Source organism: Apodemus sylvaticus, chromosome 9 (genome assembly GCF_947179515.1).
Source record: "Apodemus sylvaticus chromosome 9, mApoSyl1.1, whole genome shotgun sequence".
Classification (NCBI taxonomy): domain Eukaryota; kingdom Metazoa; phylum Chordata; class Mammalia; order Rodentia; family Muridae; genus Apodemus; species Apodemus sylvaticus.
Genome location: NC_067480.1, coordinates 35,825,514 through 35,843,823, shown reverse-complemented (window position 1 = coordinate 35,843,823; position 18,310 = coordinate 35,825,514). Strand labels below are relative to the sequence as shown.

Genomic DNA, 18,310 nt, shown 5'->3' with positions numbered 1-18,310 from the left:
GTCTGATAAATAGTGCTCAGAACACTCAAATAAATGAAAGACTGGTGACGGGCTCCACACCAATGCTTTGGGAGACATAGATTAAGGCTTTAAAGCCTTACTCATCAAAAATAAAAGAGTACATGCTGGTAGGACTTTTCATATTCTAGCTGTATCTTTTATTTTTAAGAGAACACTCTTCAAATCAATTGCCAGGGATTAAGGTTTAATTGTGAACTCCCCACCCTTTAATGGAATGGTTAAGACCCTTAAAACTCTACAAAGCAGGCACTTATGTGTAGAAGAGGGTTGTGCTTAGAGATGTGTAGACATCTATTCTGCTAGAAACCTAGTAACATGTGACAGACAGGGGCAAGAATGTGAATGTTCTTGCCAACCTGAGCTGGGCTCAACTTCAGCGACTATGAACTAAAAGTAAAACCCAAAGTTTACATGGCTGTGTTCACTTCAAGGGGAAGTCTTCCCTGAGCTCCTCAGATGCATCGTCCTCCTGTGCTCGCAGGAAGACTCACTGGCCCAATCCTCAAGTTGCAGCTACTCTCCCTGTGCATTTAAGAGTAGATTTCCCAGTGTCCTAGCACCCACATTTGGAACATGCTGAGTTCTGGGTGAGAAAACAGAATCCAGGTAAGTTGTCTTCCAAGGATAGCTGTGGATCTCTGAACATGATTTTCCGTATCCCCTTCCCCTTCTCTCATGATCTTTGTTTGCATAGCAAACCGGGCTGCATCAAGAGAGGACTGGACCCATCACTCAGTGCTGGGAAGAGTTGCCATGGCAACTACATACCCTTCTTGAAATCAGCTCTTGCTCGCAAGGTCTTCTTGCCTGAGATACTTTATAGCTTTTAAGTCTGATATTTTGTGTAATTTTGTCATGGAGCTGGAGAACATCGTACTAAGTGAGGTAACCCAGTCTCAAAAGATCAATCAAGGTATGCACTCACTAATAAGTGGATATTAGCCTAGAAAATTGGAATACCCAAACATAATCCACACATCAAATGATGTCCAAGAAGAACGGAGGAGTGGCTCCTGGTTATGGAAAGACTCAGTGTAGCAGTATAGGGCAATACCAGGACAGGGAAGTGGGAAGGGGTGGATGGGAGAACAGGGGGAGGGAAGAGGGCTTATGGGACTTTCGGGGAGTAGGTAGCCAGAAAAGGGGAAATCATTTGAAATGTAAATAAAAAATACATAGAATAAAAAAAAAAGTGTCATGAAGACAGCACTTCCCTGACAACTAGGTCTTCATGATTTGGTGTCTCCAAACCAATTTAGAACTTGACATTTACAGGACTCCCCTTTCAAAACATATGTATACAAGTAAAAGTAACAATTACATAGCTGGGGGTGGGGTAGTGGGCTGTCTTGAACCTTGTTGAATGTCACTGTCAGGAAAGGACCCATGGATCTTAGATTCAAAGCACAGAACATGCTGCTTGCAGTCCATGGAATCATCTGACTGGGGCTCATGGGGCTCACAGAGACTGGGGAGCCTGTAGGAACCTGACCTATATGTCCTTTGTATATATGAATGGCTGAGTAGTTTGATGTTCTTGTAGGAATCCTGACAGTTGGGGAAGGGGCTGTCCCTGACTCTTTTGCCTACTTGTGGGACGACTTTCCTTCTATTCAGTTTCTTTGTCCAGTCTTGATATGATAGTACATGCCTGATCTTACTGTAGTTTGTTAAGCTGTGTGTGTCCCTAGGAGGCCTGTTCTTTCAGAGGGGAGTTGTGGAGAAACTAGGGGAGCTGGGAGTAGTGGGGATGTGACTACGAAAACAAGAAACAAAATAATGTCTGGTGCTTGGTATCTTGGGTCAGTAACAAGGACGTAAGAGAGGCTTGAAGGTGAGGGGACTGAAGAAGTTGGTGCTATCTGACTGAGAGCTATCATGATCCTACACACTGTCGCAAACATGGCAAAATATTTAACTTTTATAAAAACTCATAGCACTATGATTACCAGTGGTACAAATAAGGAAACAGACCTAAGGCAGGTAAGAATCTTATTCTGTATTGTGTAATTCATAGGCAGGGGATCCTGGACTCTTAAAGTCCACAATCTAAAATGGAATATAGGATCTCAAAATCAGATTTTTTGATGCATGGTTTTCAATGGCAAGTGTAAGAAGCCGACTGTATACATATCAAATTACACTGTACTCTAGAAACATGCACAATTAAACTGACAATTAGTAAATTGGGCATAGCAGCAAATGCCTGTTATCCTATACTCAGGAGGCTGAGATCTTTGAGGCTAAGCTGAGTTATAAACATGGTGAATTTTTTTTCAAACAAAAAAAAAAACACAAAAAAAGTTTTAATTCAAGAATTGATCAAATATTTGAAATCCTCCAAACAAATGCATTTAATTAGGAGTTAAGATTCTGTGTTTACTCAAATGACAAACAAATTATCTACCAAGACCATACAAATGGAACATATCAAAAAGATATAACCAAAGCCAATCAAAGAAGAGTGGTACAAGCTTGTAATCTCAGCTACTAGGGAGGCAGAAGCCAAATGATTCCAAGTTCAAGGGTAGCATGGACTTTATTTAATGTGAGTATCAGGCCATGTTCAGCATTGTACTAAGAGCTCGTCTTGATGTAAAAAGAGGCTGGCTTTAGCTCTTTGTTGAAACATTTGCCCAGCATGTGTTCCCAACACTGAAGAAAAATGAAACAGAACAAAGACAGATTTCAAGTTTGTATACGGCAACTACTTTATTACTTTCAAATGCAAACTTTTTGCATTTAGTTTGCTATTTTACAACTTTACAAACTAGGTATAAAAGACCATAAATAAATGACATAAGTTATGTGTACCTAAAGTTCATGAAGGGAAGAAAAATACCTTGACAAATAAAAACAAAATAGAAAAATCTATGGCTAACTCAAAAGATTGCTCAAAATTTGGAACATGTATGAACCAAGAGATGTTTGGCTAACTTCTTTTTCAGAATGAACTAAATTATAATATGCCTTATACATTCTAATTATAACCACAGTCCTTGCATATTCCAACAGACTTGGAGTAATACAAAATAAATACACTCTTCAGCGTTTATTAATACTTGATGTTATTTGGACAATGCTAAAGGAGTGAAAATATTGCTTCTAGAACTTTCCTTTACTGGTCAAAATTTAAGTGTCTTCAGACAAATAGTTGAGGCTATAGGGTGTATGGATTAATACACGTACCCTTCACAGATGAATACAAGAGGTCTCAGAACACACACAGTAATCATGTTGTGAACACAACCTTTCCTCTATTCTTCAAAACACACCAGAACATTTCATTTATAAGATTGCCAAAAATAACTCAGAGCCTGCAGACACGTGGTGAAACAGCTTGATTTGGTGCAGGGAACAGCTCATGGCTGCTTAGTAGATTTGAATAGATTTTACCCTTCCAGCTCACGAGGCCAGCACTTGCTCCTGGGCTGGACACAGACCCGGAAGTTGACCTCATCCCACCTGACCTCCGGAAAGATGATCCACTCAGAGGTTCACCTTCATCTTTTTTTACACATGTTTTTCAGGCATCAATGCATAGGCACATCCCTTTAAAAATATATTAAGGTCCCCCCCAAAAGGGGTGAATTAACTTTGTCACTCTGGCATAGTTATGAGAATACAATGCCACACACCCTGTCAGAATGCAATAAATATTTATTGGTGATTTTCTTTACTTATTCACAATATATGGTTCAGAATCTTTTTTTCCCCCGTTTTTTTTTTTTAATTATTATTCCCTGATTTGATGTTATAGCTTATATAAATGGCCACAGTATCTGTGACCATAGCTCAGAATAAGCAAGGCAGCCACTCAGGTTAAATAAAATGGCAGTATGCTGGCTGGAGTTTGGTGTACATATCCTGTCAATACTGAATCTTCATACACCAGAACTCCGATTCTAGAAGACTGATGTACTTTCAAGGGCAAAAGTAGTTAGCTGCATATTAATTACCAGAACTTTCCACATGTAATTGGGGAACCTGGAATTGCTAGAGGCCATTTCATCCCAACTACATTAACCTCAAGAGCCACTGGCATGTATGTATTTTTCTGTGACACTGGGACAAAGTATTACTCCAGACACATCATCTCAAGGCTGACACACATATCTAAGTTCATCTCCAAAAAGTATATGAATTGCATATATTTGTTCGCATCCAACAAGTTCATTTATGCAGGGAAACAAAGGCGACTTATACTCCATCTGGGGTCACAATTCGGATTCCATCCCCTTCTCTCTCCATTGTGGAATCGGTGAGTCAGGCTTCTATCTAAAAATCATTCCACCATCGAGGTGAAAACATCTGTCCAAAGAACTGCTTCTTAGGATGAATGTGACAGACACATTACCCTTACAGAGAACATGAAGCATTTCCAAGCATCTTCCCAAGGGAACGGACATGGTTTCCAGGTCTCCGGATAGCATGTGACTCTTTATCTTTGAACTGGTAATAAACCAGAACTCTCCAGGAATAGCATTCCACAACATTCACAGGCAGTTCTAAGCATGAGGTTACAACCCCACCCACACGCACGCACGCGTACACGTACACACATACACGCACACACACATACACACACACACACCACACTCACACACCTATGTACACACATCAAAAGAGATATTCAGGTCATACATATTTTAGTCTAGGAAAAAAAATATATTTATATCACTGCAATGGCACACCCTGGGTAAAATGTCACTTCAGCAATGCGTGATCGGAGGCAGCTTACGGAACTGGCTTTGTTCTGCGTGGTGGCGCCTGACCTGGCGTCCATAGTAAAACCTGTAGCATTTGGTCACTTGCTGCCACACGGATGCAGCAGGGACGTACAGGAATGAAATATGGAAATACGTATAAATAAAACCACAAGGAGTTTGGGAGCAAGGGCTCTGCAGAGCTGGTGCCTGGAGAGAGCACATTCCTCAGTGTAGCTGGAAAGCAGATGCCAACGCTGGGTGTTGTTTTCCTGGGTGAAAGGGGACTTGACACATTTCTTCTGCTGTTCAGGTACAGGTGTTTTGTCGTGTCTTTGCCTCAAAACTGGCAGAGGAGATGCCAAAGGAAAACATTCAGAAGGAACGGGGGAGGGTGTGTTCTAATTTCTTCCAAGGGCTTATGCAATCAACAGGAAGGGCTGTGAGGCTGAGATACCAGAATCTATTCCCTGTAGAGAAAAGAAAGACAAAAATGTCAGCCAGTATTTCCAGCCAGCAGTCAACCAATCAGTTTCGCATCACATTTCTATCAAAACTAGCAGGACGTACACCACTTTGGGTTCACAGAAAGTGACAAGGCTTGGCGAATACTGAGTCCCACTAACATGTGCCTTAAATACAAACTAGTAAGAACAACTCCCTTGTCCATACAGAAGCCGATTATAATTACCCCAACTATTACTGTTGTTATTATTTGAGACAGGGTATCACTATGACACTCTGGCTGGCATTGAACTCCAAGAGATTCACCTGCCTCTGCCACCTGAGTGCTAGGATTAAAGGTGTGAGCCACTACACTTGGCTAATCAAACTATTATTTAAAAATAGAGTGAGCTGGGCATAGCAGAACAACCTTTTAATTTCAGCACTCAGGAGACAGAGGCAGTTGGATCTGTAGGAGTTTGAGGCTACCCTAGTCTACATAACAAGTTTCAGGCCAGGGTAGGCTACATAGTAAGACTGTCTCATAAAGAAAACCAAACAAGACCTAACTAATTAACTAAAACTAACTAACTAAATAAATAAGGAAAAGAAAGGAGCAGGATCTAACATATTGTCTAACACTTCCTTTGTGGGAAGTAATAAGCCGTAGTTTCTGAAACCCGACCAGACACAGACTTCATCAGGCAGACACAGGCTCACATGAAGGACAAGGAGAATATGAACTTGACCTTAAAACTCAATATGCAAGCACACCATATGCATAGGCAACATTTGGATAAAAAGTTTCTTTTGCTATGCCTGTCCCCTTCAGGCTGCAAACCCCCCTCTTCATCTGACGTGGAACTATAAATACCTCTTATGCAAATATATTCACAGTACTGAGTGGATATTGGGGAGGGGGAAATGGTTTAGGTGAAGATGGATATTTAAGGTGAGAAGGAAGAGGTTCTAGTCAACATCAGAGTAAGAATCCAAGCAGCTAGTTCCTTTGTCAAGGGGGTTCTAGAATTGAAGCCAAGGAAGCCATGTGGTCTGTGAAGGGCCTGTGGTACAAAAAATACCATGCAATGTACTTCAATACACAAAACCGCTGCTCTTTTGAGTCAGTCATAGGACATGCAAATATATTTACAAGTGTGTTCTTTAATATTGATTCCTATTGCCTCACAACCTCCCATAAACCAAAGCAAAAAAAACTCCGTCTGCCTGTTGCTCGGCACCTGAATGGCCCTCTGAGCACCAGGTCACAAGCAGAGAACACGTGGTGAGCGCCTGCAGGAGGTGACAGAAGGCACCTGTCCCCCTAGGGAGCTCTGTGCAAGCATAGTTCTCACATGCACACACGTCATGTCGGGAAAGCTATGATTAGGAAGGTATCATTATCTCTCTAATTTACAGGTGGAGGAACAGAGTTAGGAAGCAAAGCGGGGCGAGTTTCCAGTGTCAACGTTTCGGTTGGCTTTAGACGGCATAGCTGTCGGGATGCCAGAGTCTGGCTCGGCGCCCTGGGAAACAGTGTGGCTTTCCGATTGTTCTCATGGCTTACTGCTCAAACTTGAAGAGGCAGTAAACACTTTTACTGCTCCTTGGGTATTACTGCAGACACCTGGGATGCTCTTTACGGGCCTTTCCATGGGCTTTGGCTCTACCATAGGCATACAGTTAAGACTAAGAAAGACTCGGAAGGTGGCCTTTGAATGACATAACTTTCCAAATTATTCCATTTGCAAAGATAACTGCAAAGGATCAGGAAAGGGACCTCAGCACTGTAAACAACGTAACTTGTTAGAATACTTCAGTGAGGCTGGGCTTGGAACACATTCCGTGTTTAGAAAAACATGTCAGACCTCAAGTTGGTGACTTTAAAAAAGGAAACCTTTTAATCATTCAGTACTGGCTGTGAGGTGATACTCTGTTCTCACTTATAAGAGTATGATTCCATCGTGCTTTCTTATTGGAATAGGACTGCAGAGGTTAAAAACAAAGCACTTGGACCAGTGAGACGGCTTAGTGGATAAGAGTGCCTGACGTGCAGAACTAACTTTTGTATGTTCTTGTCCTTTAACCTCCAGATACAGGACAGACAGACAGACAGACAGACATACACCAAAATTCAATGTACCCCCAAACTTCCACAGATTCTTAAAACTTTTTTTGTAAATCAAAACAAGCCGAAAGAAAGAAAGAAAGAAAGAAAGAAAGAAAGAAAGAAAGAAAGAAAGAAAGAAAGAAAGAAAGAAAGACAGCACACACATACCCCCAACCCATATTTGTCAACTTTTAGCATGGAAAAATAGCAAGAACTCCTAGACTTCAGCAAAAGCAGAGATAAAACAAAAATTGTTGGGGTACTTAAAAAAATATATCCCTTGGGAAGAGAAAAGCTTTTTACAACTAATATTGTAAGAAAAGTTTTTACTAAACTGTCATAATTTGACAGCATTAAAGCATTCCTTACTCTGTAAGAAATGGCTTTCAGGGGGAGGGAGGGGGGGAGAGAAAGAGAAGGGGGGGGTGTTTGCCAGAAAATCATTGCTCATTCTTTCAACTTACCTTGTAAATTTGGGAGTTGCCTCTTTAAAGGTGTGTGTGTGTGTGTGTGTGTGTGTGTGTGTGTGTGTGTGTGAAAAATTTCTCCATTCAGGATTGTCTCAGCCCACTATCCATAAGGTAGTTATGATAAGTTTGTAGCATTCCCAAACAAGACTTTATATGGCACAGCCTCAGCCCAAAGAGGCCTCATTTGTCCAGTGAGGGGTAATAGGGCTGGGGAGTTTGCATTTTTTTAAAATCCATTTCCTTTTCTTTCTAGCCCCCACTATGTCATTAAAATCCACTAGGTGTCCTGGGCACTACAGAGGCAGCATCAATGGGCCGAGTGGCTTTCTCCTGGATTTTCTTCTGTGGTATGAACCAAACCCTGACAGGCACCATGAGTCCTTTAACAATGCTCCTGGGCCTCAGCCGGTCTTCATTCTGGTAAGGAGTGATGACTGTAGTTAATGCCACAGATGAAATCCTTCCATTGAAATTCCAGACAGAGAAAGGATTAGGGTGACTTGAAAAGCCGCATATCTGACGGGAAATACAGCATCGAAACTCGGAGGCAGAGTTTTATTTATATAAGTACATGTATTTTACACACCAGCGATGGACAGAGAGTTCTTCTGAGAAATTACTGGCTCCGGGTTTAATTCTGATGATCAAGGTCATTCATTATAAGCCCCACGGTTACAGCAAATCTCTTACACCAAGCAACGCTGCAGATATTTTTGTCTTTTTTGTTTGTTGGTTTTCCTTTAATTTCAGAGGGCGAAGACGAAGTAAAAAAAAGTGCAGTTCTTCGATTAAAGTGCATGGATGAGGTAAACTATTCGAGAGTTTTGAGTCTATTCGGTACTGGCTCAGACAGGGACCATCCTGCCATGCATCTGCTGCATTTGGGTTCGCATCGCCTGGACGCTGCTCAAAATCTTATTCTGGTGCGTAATTGCGGTGATGCCAATTCTTGCCAGGTCACTGCAGGTGGGGCCAAAAGAGAGGGAAAGAAAGTCATGAGGGGTACAGAGAACCTTTTCCTCAAGGCTTCATGCAGACACACATTTGAATCAGCCACAATTAGTACAGTACAAGGCAGGTATATAAATGCTTCATTAAGCCACCCAATACAACAATGTAGGTTATATATATATATATATATATATATATATATATATATATATATATGTATAAATTATACTCAACCAAAATGAGAGCATTCCATGTAGTGGGCTTGGCCTAATGTTTGTATTTTAATGTTAATTTGGGTCCTAAAATTGTTTACACGAAAGAGCCCACACATATGGACTTAAGACACTGAGGGAACCTGCCCCCAGTTGATTCTGATTGGTTAATAAAGACACCGGCAGCCAATGGTTGAACAGGGCAAACAAAGCTGAGACTTTTAGGATTCCTGGGCTTGGGCACTGGAGGGGACAGAGTGCGGCCCAGGGTGAAGCCCAGTGCGCAGCCCAGCTGAGCACCCTCTGGGCCCAGAACAGCCAAGATAAAACACAAAATTTAGTAAGTTGTAGCTCAGAATTCTCAGCGGGAGGTAGATTCTCTCAGTAGTAGAGGTTAGGCAATAGCCCAGCTATTATGCTGATTAAGACATATCAAAACATAAATGTGTGTGTGTTTCATTCAGGAATGTCAAACACTAAGGCGGGTAGTGAACCTGCCGCAGAGATTTTTTTTATTATTAATTTTTAATACAGTAATTCCAGGTATGAGTAGGGAATGATTATGAAGCTCAAAGCACAACAGGCAAATACTATGAAATCTCGATTTACCCTTTGGTGTTACATCGCTGAGTACTTACTCCTGGCTCATGTGAACCACAGCTTCTAGTGTCGTGTACCCGGCGGCCGTGAAGTTGTCTTTATACCGGTCCATCTTGATGGCCTGCAGCCAGTCGCCCACTGACACCACGGCAGAGAATTCAGGGGAGCTGGGGTCTAACAAGGCTGTGTTTGGTCTGAAAAGAAAATGATGAGAGTGTGAAAACAGCTGTAAGTCCGATTGCTTAGGACAGACGGGCGGGAAAACAAAGGTCCAACATTTTAAGCGGAATAGCTGTCATTCAAAATTAACGCGCCTTTTTCTCTCTCTCTCATGACCCTCATTTTAGGTGGACCACTCAGGGGATTGGGTCTCATAGCAGGTCCCTGACCATCCTAACTTGGTAGAGAATGGGGGAGACCTTGTGACTTATCCCTGAACAGTCTTTAGAGAAAGAATCCATTTTCCATCAGGACTATATACCACCGACATTAGTTCAGAAACTATGGACACTTCAGTGAAGCAAAGGGAAGAGAATTGGGAGCTTGCTAGCTGCCAGGCATCATGGAAGGCGATGGAGCAGGGAGAGTTCCGGTCAGGCATGCCCTCGGGGAGCTGTGTGAGACATGCGCAGTGCGCATCCCCACAAAGCCAAGCTAGGGGGAGTTAATCCTCTTTTGAAGCAACCTAGGCCTGACCAGCACACGCAAAGACGGTGTGTGTGTGGGGGGGGGGGGGGGGGGGGGGGCGTGATTGCTCAATGAATTGGCTCCTCAGATTCCTCTGCTAATTACCAAGCCGTCTCTCCAGCCCTAATTTGTTCATTCTTAAAACAGGAGTTCAGCCGGGCAGTGGTGGCACACGCCTGTAATCCCAGCACTCTAGGAGGCAGAGGCAGGCAGATTTTTGAGTTCGAGGCCAGCCTGGTCTACAGAGTGAGTTCCAGGACAGCCAGGGCTATACAGAGAAATCCTGTCTCGAAAAAAACCAAATCCAAAAAAAAAAGACAGGAGTTCCCTGTCAGATCGATAGGTAAGACTGATTGCTGCCTTTCCTCATGATAGAGATCCGCGAGAAATCTCCCATCTGTGTAAATCTTCAAGAGACTTAGAGTCATCTTCATCTTTCTACTGAATGACCACAGGCTAGCCCTTCAAACAGGCATTTTATAACACCTCTATTGTAATTTCCCGCACAGAAACATGGTCTTCTTAAACTTCCCTTTCCCCTTAAAACTACAGAAATTCTGTGTCTGATTTTAACATTTTAGCCTGATTGTGCACAAATATTTAGGTTGGAATAATGTCCTCAAATTAGGGCAAAAACATTTTCTTAAAAAAAAAAAAAATCCAGAAGGAAGTGATTGTGATGTCTAGATTTGCTTTTCTATACAAAATCAATCCAATCCTTGAAAAGCTTTCATTTTTTACCTTGATTATTTTCATTTGCATTATTTTCCTTTTTAAATAAAAACTAATTTTACAGCAATCAATTTTGTGTTTCAATAACTTGTCTCTCTGACCTTCCTCTTATATCTGTCAGTTCAGTTGTCTAATTTTTCTGAGTTAAATTCAGCAACTGTTTACAGTAAAAATCCGCAAGGTCAAATTCTTCCAATTTTGAGTTAATAACATTACCAAGTAGAATTTTATAACTGTCATTAAGTGTGTGTGGGTAGGGTGGGGGAGGAGCCACAGCATTTGTTGTTAAACAAAAACCAAATCATTTGTATTTATTTGTAATTTTAGTCTAGGCTCATGAACAGGGTTCCAATTGACTGACAAGGTCAGAAAACCTCAAGGTGAAAATATCTCCACTGAGTGTCAGTTAGTCACCACCCAGCTTGTTCTGAAGTCTCTTTCCTCTTTGTAGAACACCGCATTTGCCTAATTTAATGCTCAGTCATGTCCCATATTCTATTATATCCTATTATCATCAACAGTGACAGGCATTATTTAAGTACTATTATCAAGAAAAAGTTCAAAACTGAGAAAAACAGATGCTGTAACTCAACCTGCTCTATGCTTTGGTGCAAGACAGGCATTAGGCAGTACTAGTGGCTGAAGAGCTTTTCATATCTTTCTAAATGCTAAGAGAAGTACCAAATACTTTAAAAAAAAAAAAGACCTTAAAAATACCTCCCCCTTGCCTCTCCCCACAAAAGGAAACTAATGAAGGCAAAAAGGTAAGACAGATTCACCCTGGGAACTGAAGAAACTGCTTGACGTGGAAAGAAGGCTTGGGAGCCATTGTAATCTTTCCAAGAATAGGACAAGAAGATGGTTAAAGAGGTCTTTCTTCAAATAATAAAGTTATACACAGTCCCAGCTAAGATTTAGAGTTTAGCCACATTTAGTGCTTTTCCAGAGATTGATACTCACCCGAAGCAAGCCCGAGTCTTATCATTTTGACTTAATCGTCTAACCAACATGCCTTTCTAGCCTGATCTACACCAGATGAGTCTTGTGTCTAGGTGTTCTGCATCTGTTGATAGGAAAGCCCATTCTTTAAGAAAACTTCCTGGGGAACCATGGCCCTGGGACCTTTGTTTTGTTTTGTTTTGTTTTTCACGGACCAATCAGCTTCTTCCAGCTCAAAGTAATCGAAGCAACCACCCAGGTTGCAGATCTCAGAGGTGGCCCGTGACTTTGCAAGGCAGGAATTAGGATGCACTGCGTTCAGTTGTCACAGATGATGTGGTCCCTCATATATCATTATTAGTAAGCATGGCAAACCTGGAACTCTCCGGCCCTGTCCTCTTCAGGCTGTTGGGGTTGCGGATGAGTTTGTCCAACATGTTGACGATCTGCCCAAATTTAGGCCTGTCGCTTCTCTCTTTCTGCCAGCAGTCCAGCATTAACTGATGGAGGGCAATGGGACAGTCCATTGGAGGGGGTAGCCGGTACCCTTCCTCGATGGCTTTGATCACCTAGAGCAGACAAAAGGATGCTGTGGTGAGCTGCCAGCAGCAGGCTAAGCATGGGCACAGCTCCAACTTCTTTACAGAAGCCAAAGCTAGGTATTGCTGGCAACAGGGGAGAGAAGCCAGCTGTTAAATGGAAGTGATGCCAATCTGAAACTTGAACGAAAGACTCATTGATATTCCAAAGTGATTAGGACCCAATTAGATCACAGCATGGTGTCAGAGCTTTGGTGACAGCCTTCCAACATCACAGGGTCCTGTCTGCACTTCACTTTTCAGCCTCAGCACATCTACACACTCCAGTGAAAGCTACCCAGGGCCAGGCATCCTTGAGAAGAAATTCCAATTGCAAGTCCCTAAGCCACCCTGTGTCCCCTTCACTCGGTAGCTACTTTGTCAGCATCAGTGCCCACTTCTAGACACCTCGCCTTCTCTATAGGAGAGCTACACTCTTATAGGTCTGTCTTGGCCACAGTCCTCTGCTGATCAACTCTATTCAAAGTGTTAATAAGTCAATTCTTAAAAAAAATTCTAATCCATTCATATTAAAGGCATATCCTCATGCATAAAAGGAAGTTTCAATGGTAGGTGTTTATTATCTTATTGCTCAAGACCATTTTTCATGGTTTGTCTCCCTGCTAAATTAGATAAAGGAACTGTTCCACTCTGCTAATTTAGTCCTGCTCATGTGTCTTCACAGACAACACATTGGTTTTCTTCCAGTCCCCCCCCCCATCTCTTCTAACCACGTAGTTCAGTTGGCTAGCCCCCCACTCGACATCCTCCTGCCTCAGCCACTATGCTTGGCTCATACTACCTTCTCATTGGCTTTGTCTAAAATCCCATTCCAACTGGGACCTGAGTCCAGTATAGGTGATTTGGCGGGGAAAGACTCCTGCCAACTTCAGGATGGGGAACTCTTGACACAGTGTCTCGGTCACAAGCCTTGTTCATGAGCAGCCTCAGATGTTGGAAGCAGTTTTGTTTGCTACTTTAAGCCTTTTGATTTCTCATTTCCTTTTTCTTTGCCCCTCCCCAAAATGATTGCTGCCAAGGCGACAAAGGACTGCAGCCATCCCATAACCACGCTGGCTCTAATCCCTCAGGGGGCTACTGACCGCTGAGAAATTGGCCCGCTGCAGAAAATAGTCAGTTCGAGTAGATCTAGATTCTAGGCACAAATCTGATGGCTGTCTTTTCAGCCAGCACACTGCTTCAATCTAGCAATCATCTTTTGATGGAAGACCACCTCCCAACTGTATCAGCATTATCTGCTTCCTAAAAGAGATTGTTTCTGCTCTACCTCTTGTAAGGTCTTTGCATTTAATTTTAATTTTGGTAAGCACATTAGGTCAGTTCAAGCCTTTTATTCCTTTTATCTTTCCAAGCACATGGTATTGACTTTGGGGTTGAAGAAAGCATTCTCTGGTGATGAGGATGCAAGGAGCACGGGGCTGATGCCTGGAGAACTCAAACTGATGAGCGTGTTCTCTCCCGGGCTCCTTACCCATGCACGGCCAGCTGGAAAGATGGCTTTTAGGTTAACAAAGCATGTTTTTCAGCTCAATGCTCAGTCTCCTGGGTAGGGGACCACTTCTATTCTTTTTTTTTTTTTAATTACTAAGTTTTGTGTTTTTTCCCTGGTTCTGCCATTGCATCTACCATATGCCCAGTGACGTCATTTACATTTCCTAATGATTCCTCAAATCCAGACAGACAATATGGGAATAATATTATCAATATTATTTGTGAGCAAGAAACGGCCTCAAAGCCACCCAGATGCAAAGTATTGCTCTACAGAAATACAGAAACTGTTAAAATTATTAAGTCCGAAATGGGTAGGGCAGAAATATTGTTCTCTTTCATAGACACGTATTTATCTGGGACTCTCAACTGAAATAAAGGAAACGTAATGGCAAACAACTCAGCATGTGAATTCATGCACACCATGCTTCCTCTGAGGGACTGAATCCAAACATTGTTGAAAGAGAATACTTGAAGACATCTATAAGCTATAATCCCTTTACACCATGGACTCCACAGCATTCACCCCCCTCCCTCCCCCCAGTTTTTATCCATCTTGTAATGGCCCATCATTCTAGCTGTCGCCTTTCATCCTGTCCACTCTGGATCCCTTTTTATGAATGGTAGACGCACAATGCCAGCGCTACAATTTTTTTTTTTTTAAACTGGATAGGCTCAGCAGAGCAATCCCCGTTTGGCCACTTAGATGTGAACACAAGCCCTCCTTCCCCCACCTGCCCCCCATTGCTCTGATCTACCTTCTGCTTGTAGGAACCTGTGGCTCTATTCAATTCATTTGGCCCTTTAACTGTGAGGGTTTTGTAATTTCCTATTGTGTTAGGTAGATGAGGCCAATGGACAAAGTACCACATCAGAATCAAGTTTTAAAAGAAAAGCTATGCGAAACGTAATTTTAAGGTCTCAGCTTGCTCAGTTTACAGCACAGCATGACATTCTCAAAAGCATCATTTTCATTAATATATTAAGTATAACATCGTAAACTCTCTTCTATAATACCCTACCATGAGTAAATACTAGTAGAGTTTGAAAGGTATGGGAATGGGGTGGGGGGTGGGGGGTCACTTCATTTCTAATCCTAAAAATTTTTACCAAAACTAACTAAACCATGTTGTAGGAAATCCCTGATCTGGGACTTACTGTGTTTTGCATTTGTTTTTCCCTTCCTTGCTGGAGATGTCTGTAATTAAATTCTATTAGCCTGGAATCTTATTAGTGTCATTATTGAATGCGTCTCTGAAATTGCATGCAGCCTAGATAATCCCTCCCGAACCAGTCCAGATGGTATGTTTAAAGGGATGTGCAGAATTTACAAAGGGTCATTTAGCGAAGCTTTATTTAAGAGTCCTTGAGGGCCAAGGTCTAATTATAACTATAGGAGCTTTAAAATATTCACAAGGTTTCTTTCAACAAAACTTTTGTGTTGATTTTACCACGTGTGAAATAGGTCTCCTTACAAACTTTGCATTGTTTATCTATAAATCCACAAATTTATTTCTTCCCCTACATTAAACATTAGAAACAATTTAAATTTGGTCTTGAAACCAAGCCACTGATGGGTTATAATGTGGAATGAGGTTATTAGGTATATTTACTTATTCTATTAAGAACACTGACTTTCATGTATTATTTCAAACTCAATGCTTACTTAACCATAGGGTAATATACAACTTCCTGAGGCTCAGGGTAAAAACTCACGTCTTGATTGGACATATCCCAGTAAGGTCTTTCTCCGTATGACATCACTTCCCACATAACAATTCCGTAGCTCCAGACATCACTGGCTGAGGTAAATTTACGATAGGCAATTGCTTCTGGCGCAGTCCACCGGATAGGAATCTTGCCACCCTGTGAACATGTCATTTATCAGTCATTTTCTTATTTTCCCACAGATGGGATAGCCATTTTTGTTTCTGAATGCAGGGACAACTTGACAAGAGAGAGGAGGGCAGGCCTTCCTGAGGTAATGCTCAACAGCAGACTTGTTTATTCGAGCTGAAGCCTTTTAGGTTGAAGCAGTTCTCCCTAACTAACTGTGTTTGCTAACCACAGGGAAGTCAAGGAGTAAGCTGTCTAATTATTCTGAGTGCTGCTTGGGGCAATATTATAGAGAGGAAATCTCAGGTTTTACATAAATACATATGTTATTTGGGGTATATCAAAGGATATGTAGCTTATGTTTGTTTTGCCTTCTTCCTGCCTTTCCCTCATGCGGCCTTGCACAAGGCTGTGCTTAAACGCTGTGATAGAAAACAACAAACAAGAACAAGGAAGGCCAACAGGGACATTTCTATCCACCATACTGTCTCCCTAGTCTTCTGCAGGATGACAAAACATTACTCAATATAAATCTAAAAGGTGATAGGCCCCTGGAAAAAGGCAGTATATTTTTATGAGGGAAAGACCATTATTTAACTAAATTTATTTTTAAAAAAATTAAAAATCACAGAAAATGATAAACTAAGAAATTGTCATCCAAAGAGGAAATGTTTTCCAAAAACAAATCTAAACTACACTAAACACCTTCAAATGTTTCTTGCTTCATTGTGCTTTTTACTTTTCTACTTGGTTCTTCTTGTTAAAAAAAAAAAAAAAGGGGGGGGGTTGTTTGTTTGTTTGTTTTGTTTTGTTTTAGTTAAGTTTCAAATTTCCTAATGTTCTCCAGGGAGAAAGGAACTTGAATTTAGATCCACACATGGTTCCATCGGTCACCGTTTAAAATTTGCCTTATAAATTACTTGGAATTATTTTCCCATTCTGTGGTTCACTATGAAAACCCAGCCTGCTTTGTCCACATGTCTTATCCATGGATGGACATATTCCCTTCCCTTAAATATTTTGCTAAGAGATTTATCTATGTGCATGTATTCTTCTAGAAGCCTCTGTAACTTTTATTCTATTCCAATATTGAAAACAGCAATAAAAAAAAAAAATCTCTTAGTCTAACAGTATAGGGCAAAACCAGAACAGGGAAGTGGGAAGCGGTGGAGGGGAGAACAGGGGGAGGGAAGGGGGCTTATGTGACTTTTGGGGAGTGGGGAGCCTGAAAAGGGGAAATCATTTGAAATGTAAATAAGAAAATATATTAGGGGGGGGGGGAATCTCTTGAGCTCAGCAAAGATATCCTCAGGATTTAGAAGAGGATCCGTATGCATATCAGAATTGCTTGAGGGTGGGGCCTTTATTCCTTTCTAATGTCCTTTTCTGATGGCCAGTCTATGACAGCACACACTCTATCCCTACCCTGAGTCTTCCTTACTATATCCTAGTTCCTGTTTATCAGTACTAACGTGAAAGCCATCAGATACTGGGAAATACATTCTGCACGTAGATTATCAAATTCACTAGCTAATGAGTAGAAATATCATCGCTTTGGCTTATCTAGAGGAAGAAATTTTGCCCTCCAAAGATTGGAAAAGAACCAAGTAGAAAAGCTCAGAAAGGAAAAGGAATACAGAAGGAAAAGGGGAAAAAAAATCAGAAAATCAAGAGAACTTTAGCATTACATAGATATATATTTGGTATATAGAATATATATGCACACATACACAATAAGTCATCCAACCTCCTGATTTTCATAATAATGTATCATTTGTTGAGTAAATTGTCCTTGATACTGGCTTCTGATTTGGCTCAATTTTAAAGATACCCTCTCATTGTTCATGAACACTGTGCCCAAGAAAATTCAGAGGAAAGAGAATTCATTTTGCTTGTAATTTGTGGCTCTATAAAATGGTTACCCATTAGAGTTGGCTTCAAATCCTCTTTTTTTTTTAAGTCATGCTTTTAAAATGAATACAGAAATATGGAGGGGCCTGAGGGATAAGTCAACTTGAAGAAAAAAAAATTAGGAAGAGGTCCAACCTCAAGATGACAAGAGAGGATCAGTTTTATCGGAGTGAATGCCAAGCCAGAGGTGGCAAATGGTCCTTACCCTGGTAGTATAGGCTGCTTCGGGGTCATCCTCAAGCACCCTGGACATGCCAAAATCAGACACCTTGCAGACCAAGTTGCTGTTTACCAGGATGTTCCTGGCAGCCAGGTCTCGATGCACGTAGCTCATATCGGATAAATACTTCATTCCCGAGCCAATGCCACGGAGCATGCCCACCAGCTGAATGACTGTAAACCGGCCGTCATTCTTCTGCATAGGAAGAGAGTGGGAACAATCCCATTAACATTAGGGCAAATCAATTACCACCAAGCATTTATTCCCGGGGTCTTTTTGAATATCTGTATCCGGCGAGCAATGAAACTCAGCATTATTTCCGGGCCTTTCTGAGCAAAGTCACTAATTCAACGAGTAGAGTGTGCTCAAGGAGCTGGGTTGGCT

At 41.5% G+C, this 18,310-nt stretch overlaps 1 protein-coding gene across 2 annotated transcripts in view; it reads right to left on the bottom strand.

Moving 5' to 3' along the window:
* Nucleotides 1–2,804: 2,804 nt before the first annotated feature.
* Nucleotides 2,805–18,310, bottom strand: part of Epha4 (EPH receptor A4) — a 143,996-nt gene continuing 128,490 nt past the window's right edge. Inside the window, exons 13-18 of one of the 2 annotated variants that reach the window (XM_052193347.1) lie at nucleotides 17,912–18,121; nucleotides 15,676–15,825; nucleotides 12,248–12,441; nucleotides 9,553–9,708; nucleotides 7,746–8,711; nucleotides 2,805–5,197 (exon numbers count right to left, since the gene is read on the bottom strand). In XM_052193347.1, coding sequence (XP_052049307.1) covers nucleotides 8,597–8,711; nucleotides 9,553–9,708; nucleotides 12,248–12,441; nucleotides 15,676–15,825; nucleotides 17,912–18,121 — 825 coding nt within the window. In that variant the 3' untranslated portion in view covers nucleotides 2,805–5,197; nucleotides 7,746–8,596. Of the gene's footprint in view, nucleotides 5,198–7,745; nucleotides 8,712–9,523; nucleotides 9,709–12,247; nucleotides 12,442–15,675; nucleotides 15,826–17,911; nucleotides 18,122–18,310 lie in introns of those variants that run through there. The other variant, XM_052193348.1, reaches the window with a different exon arrangement.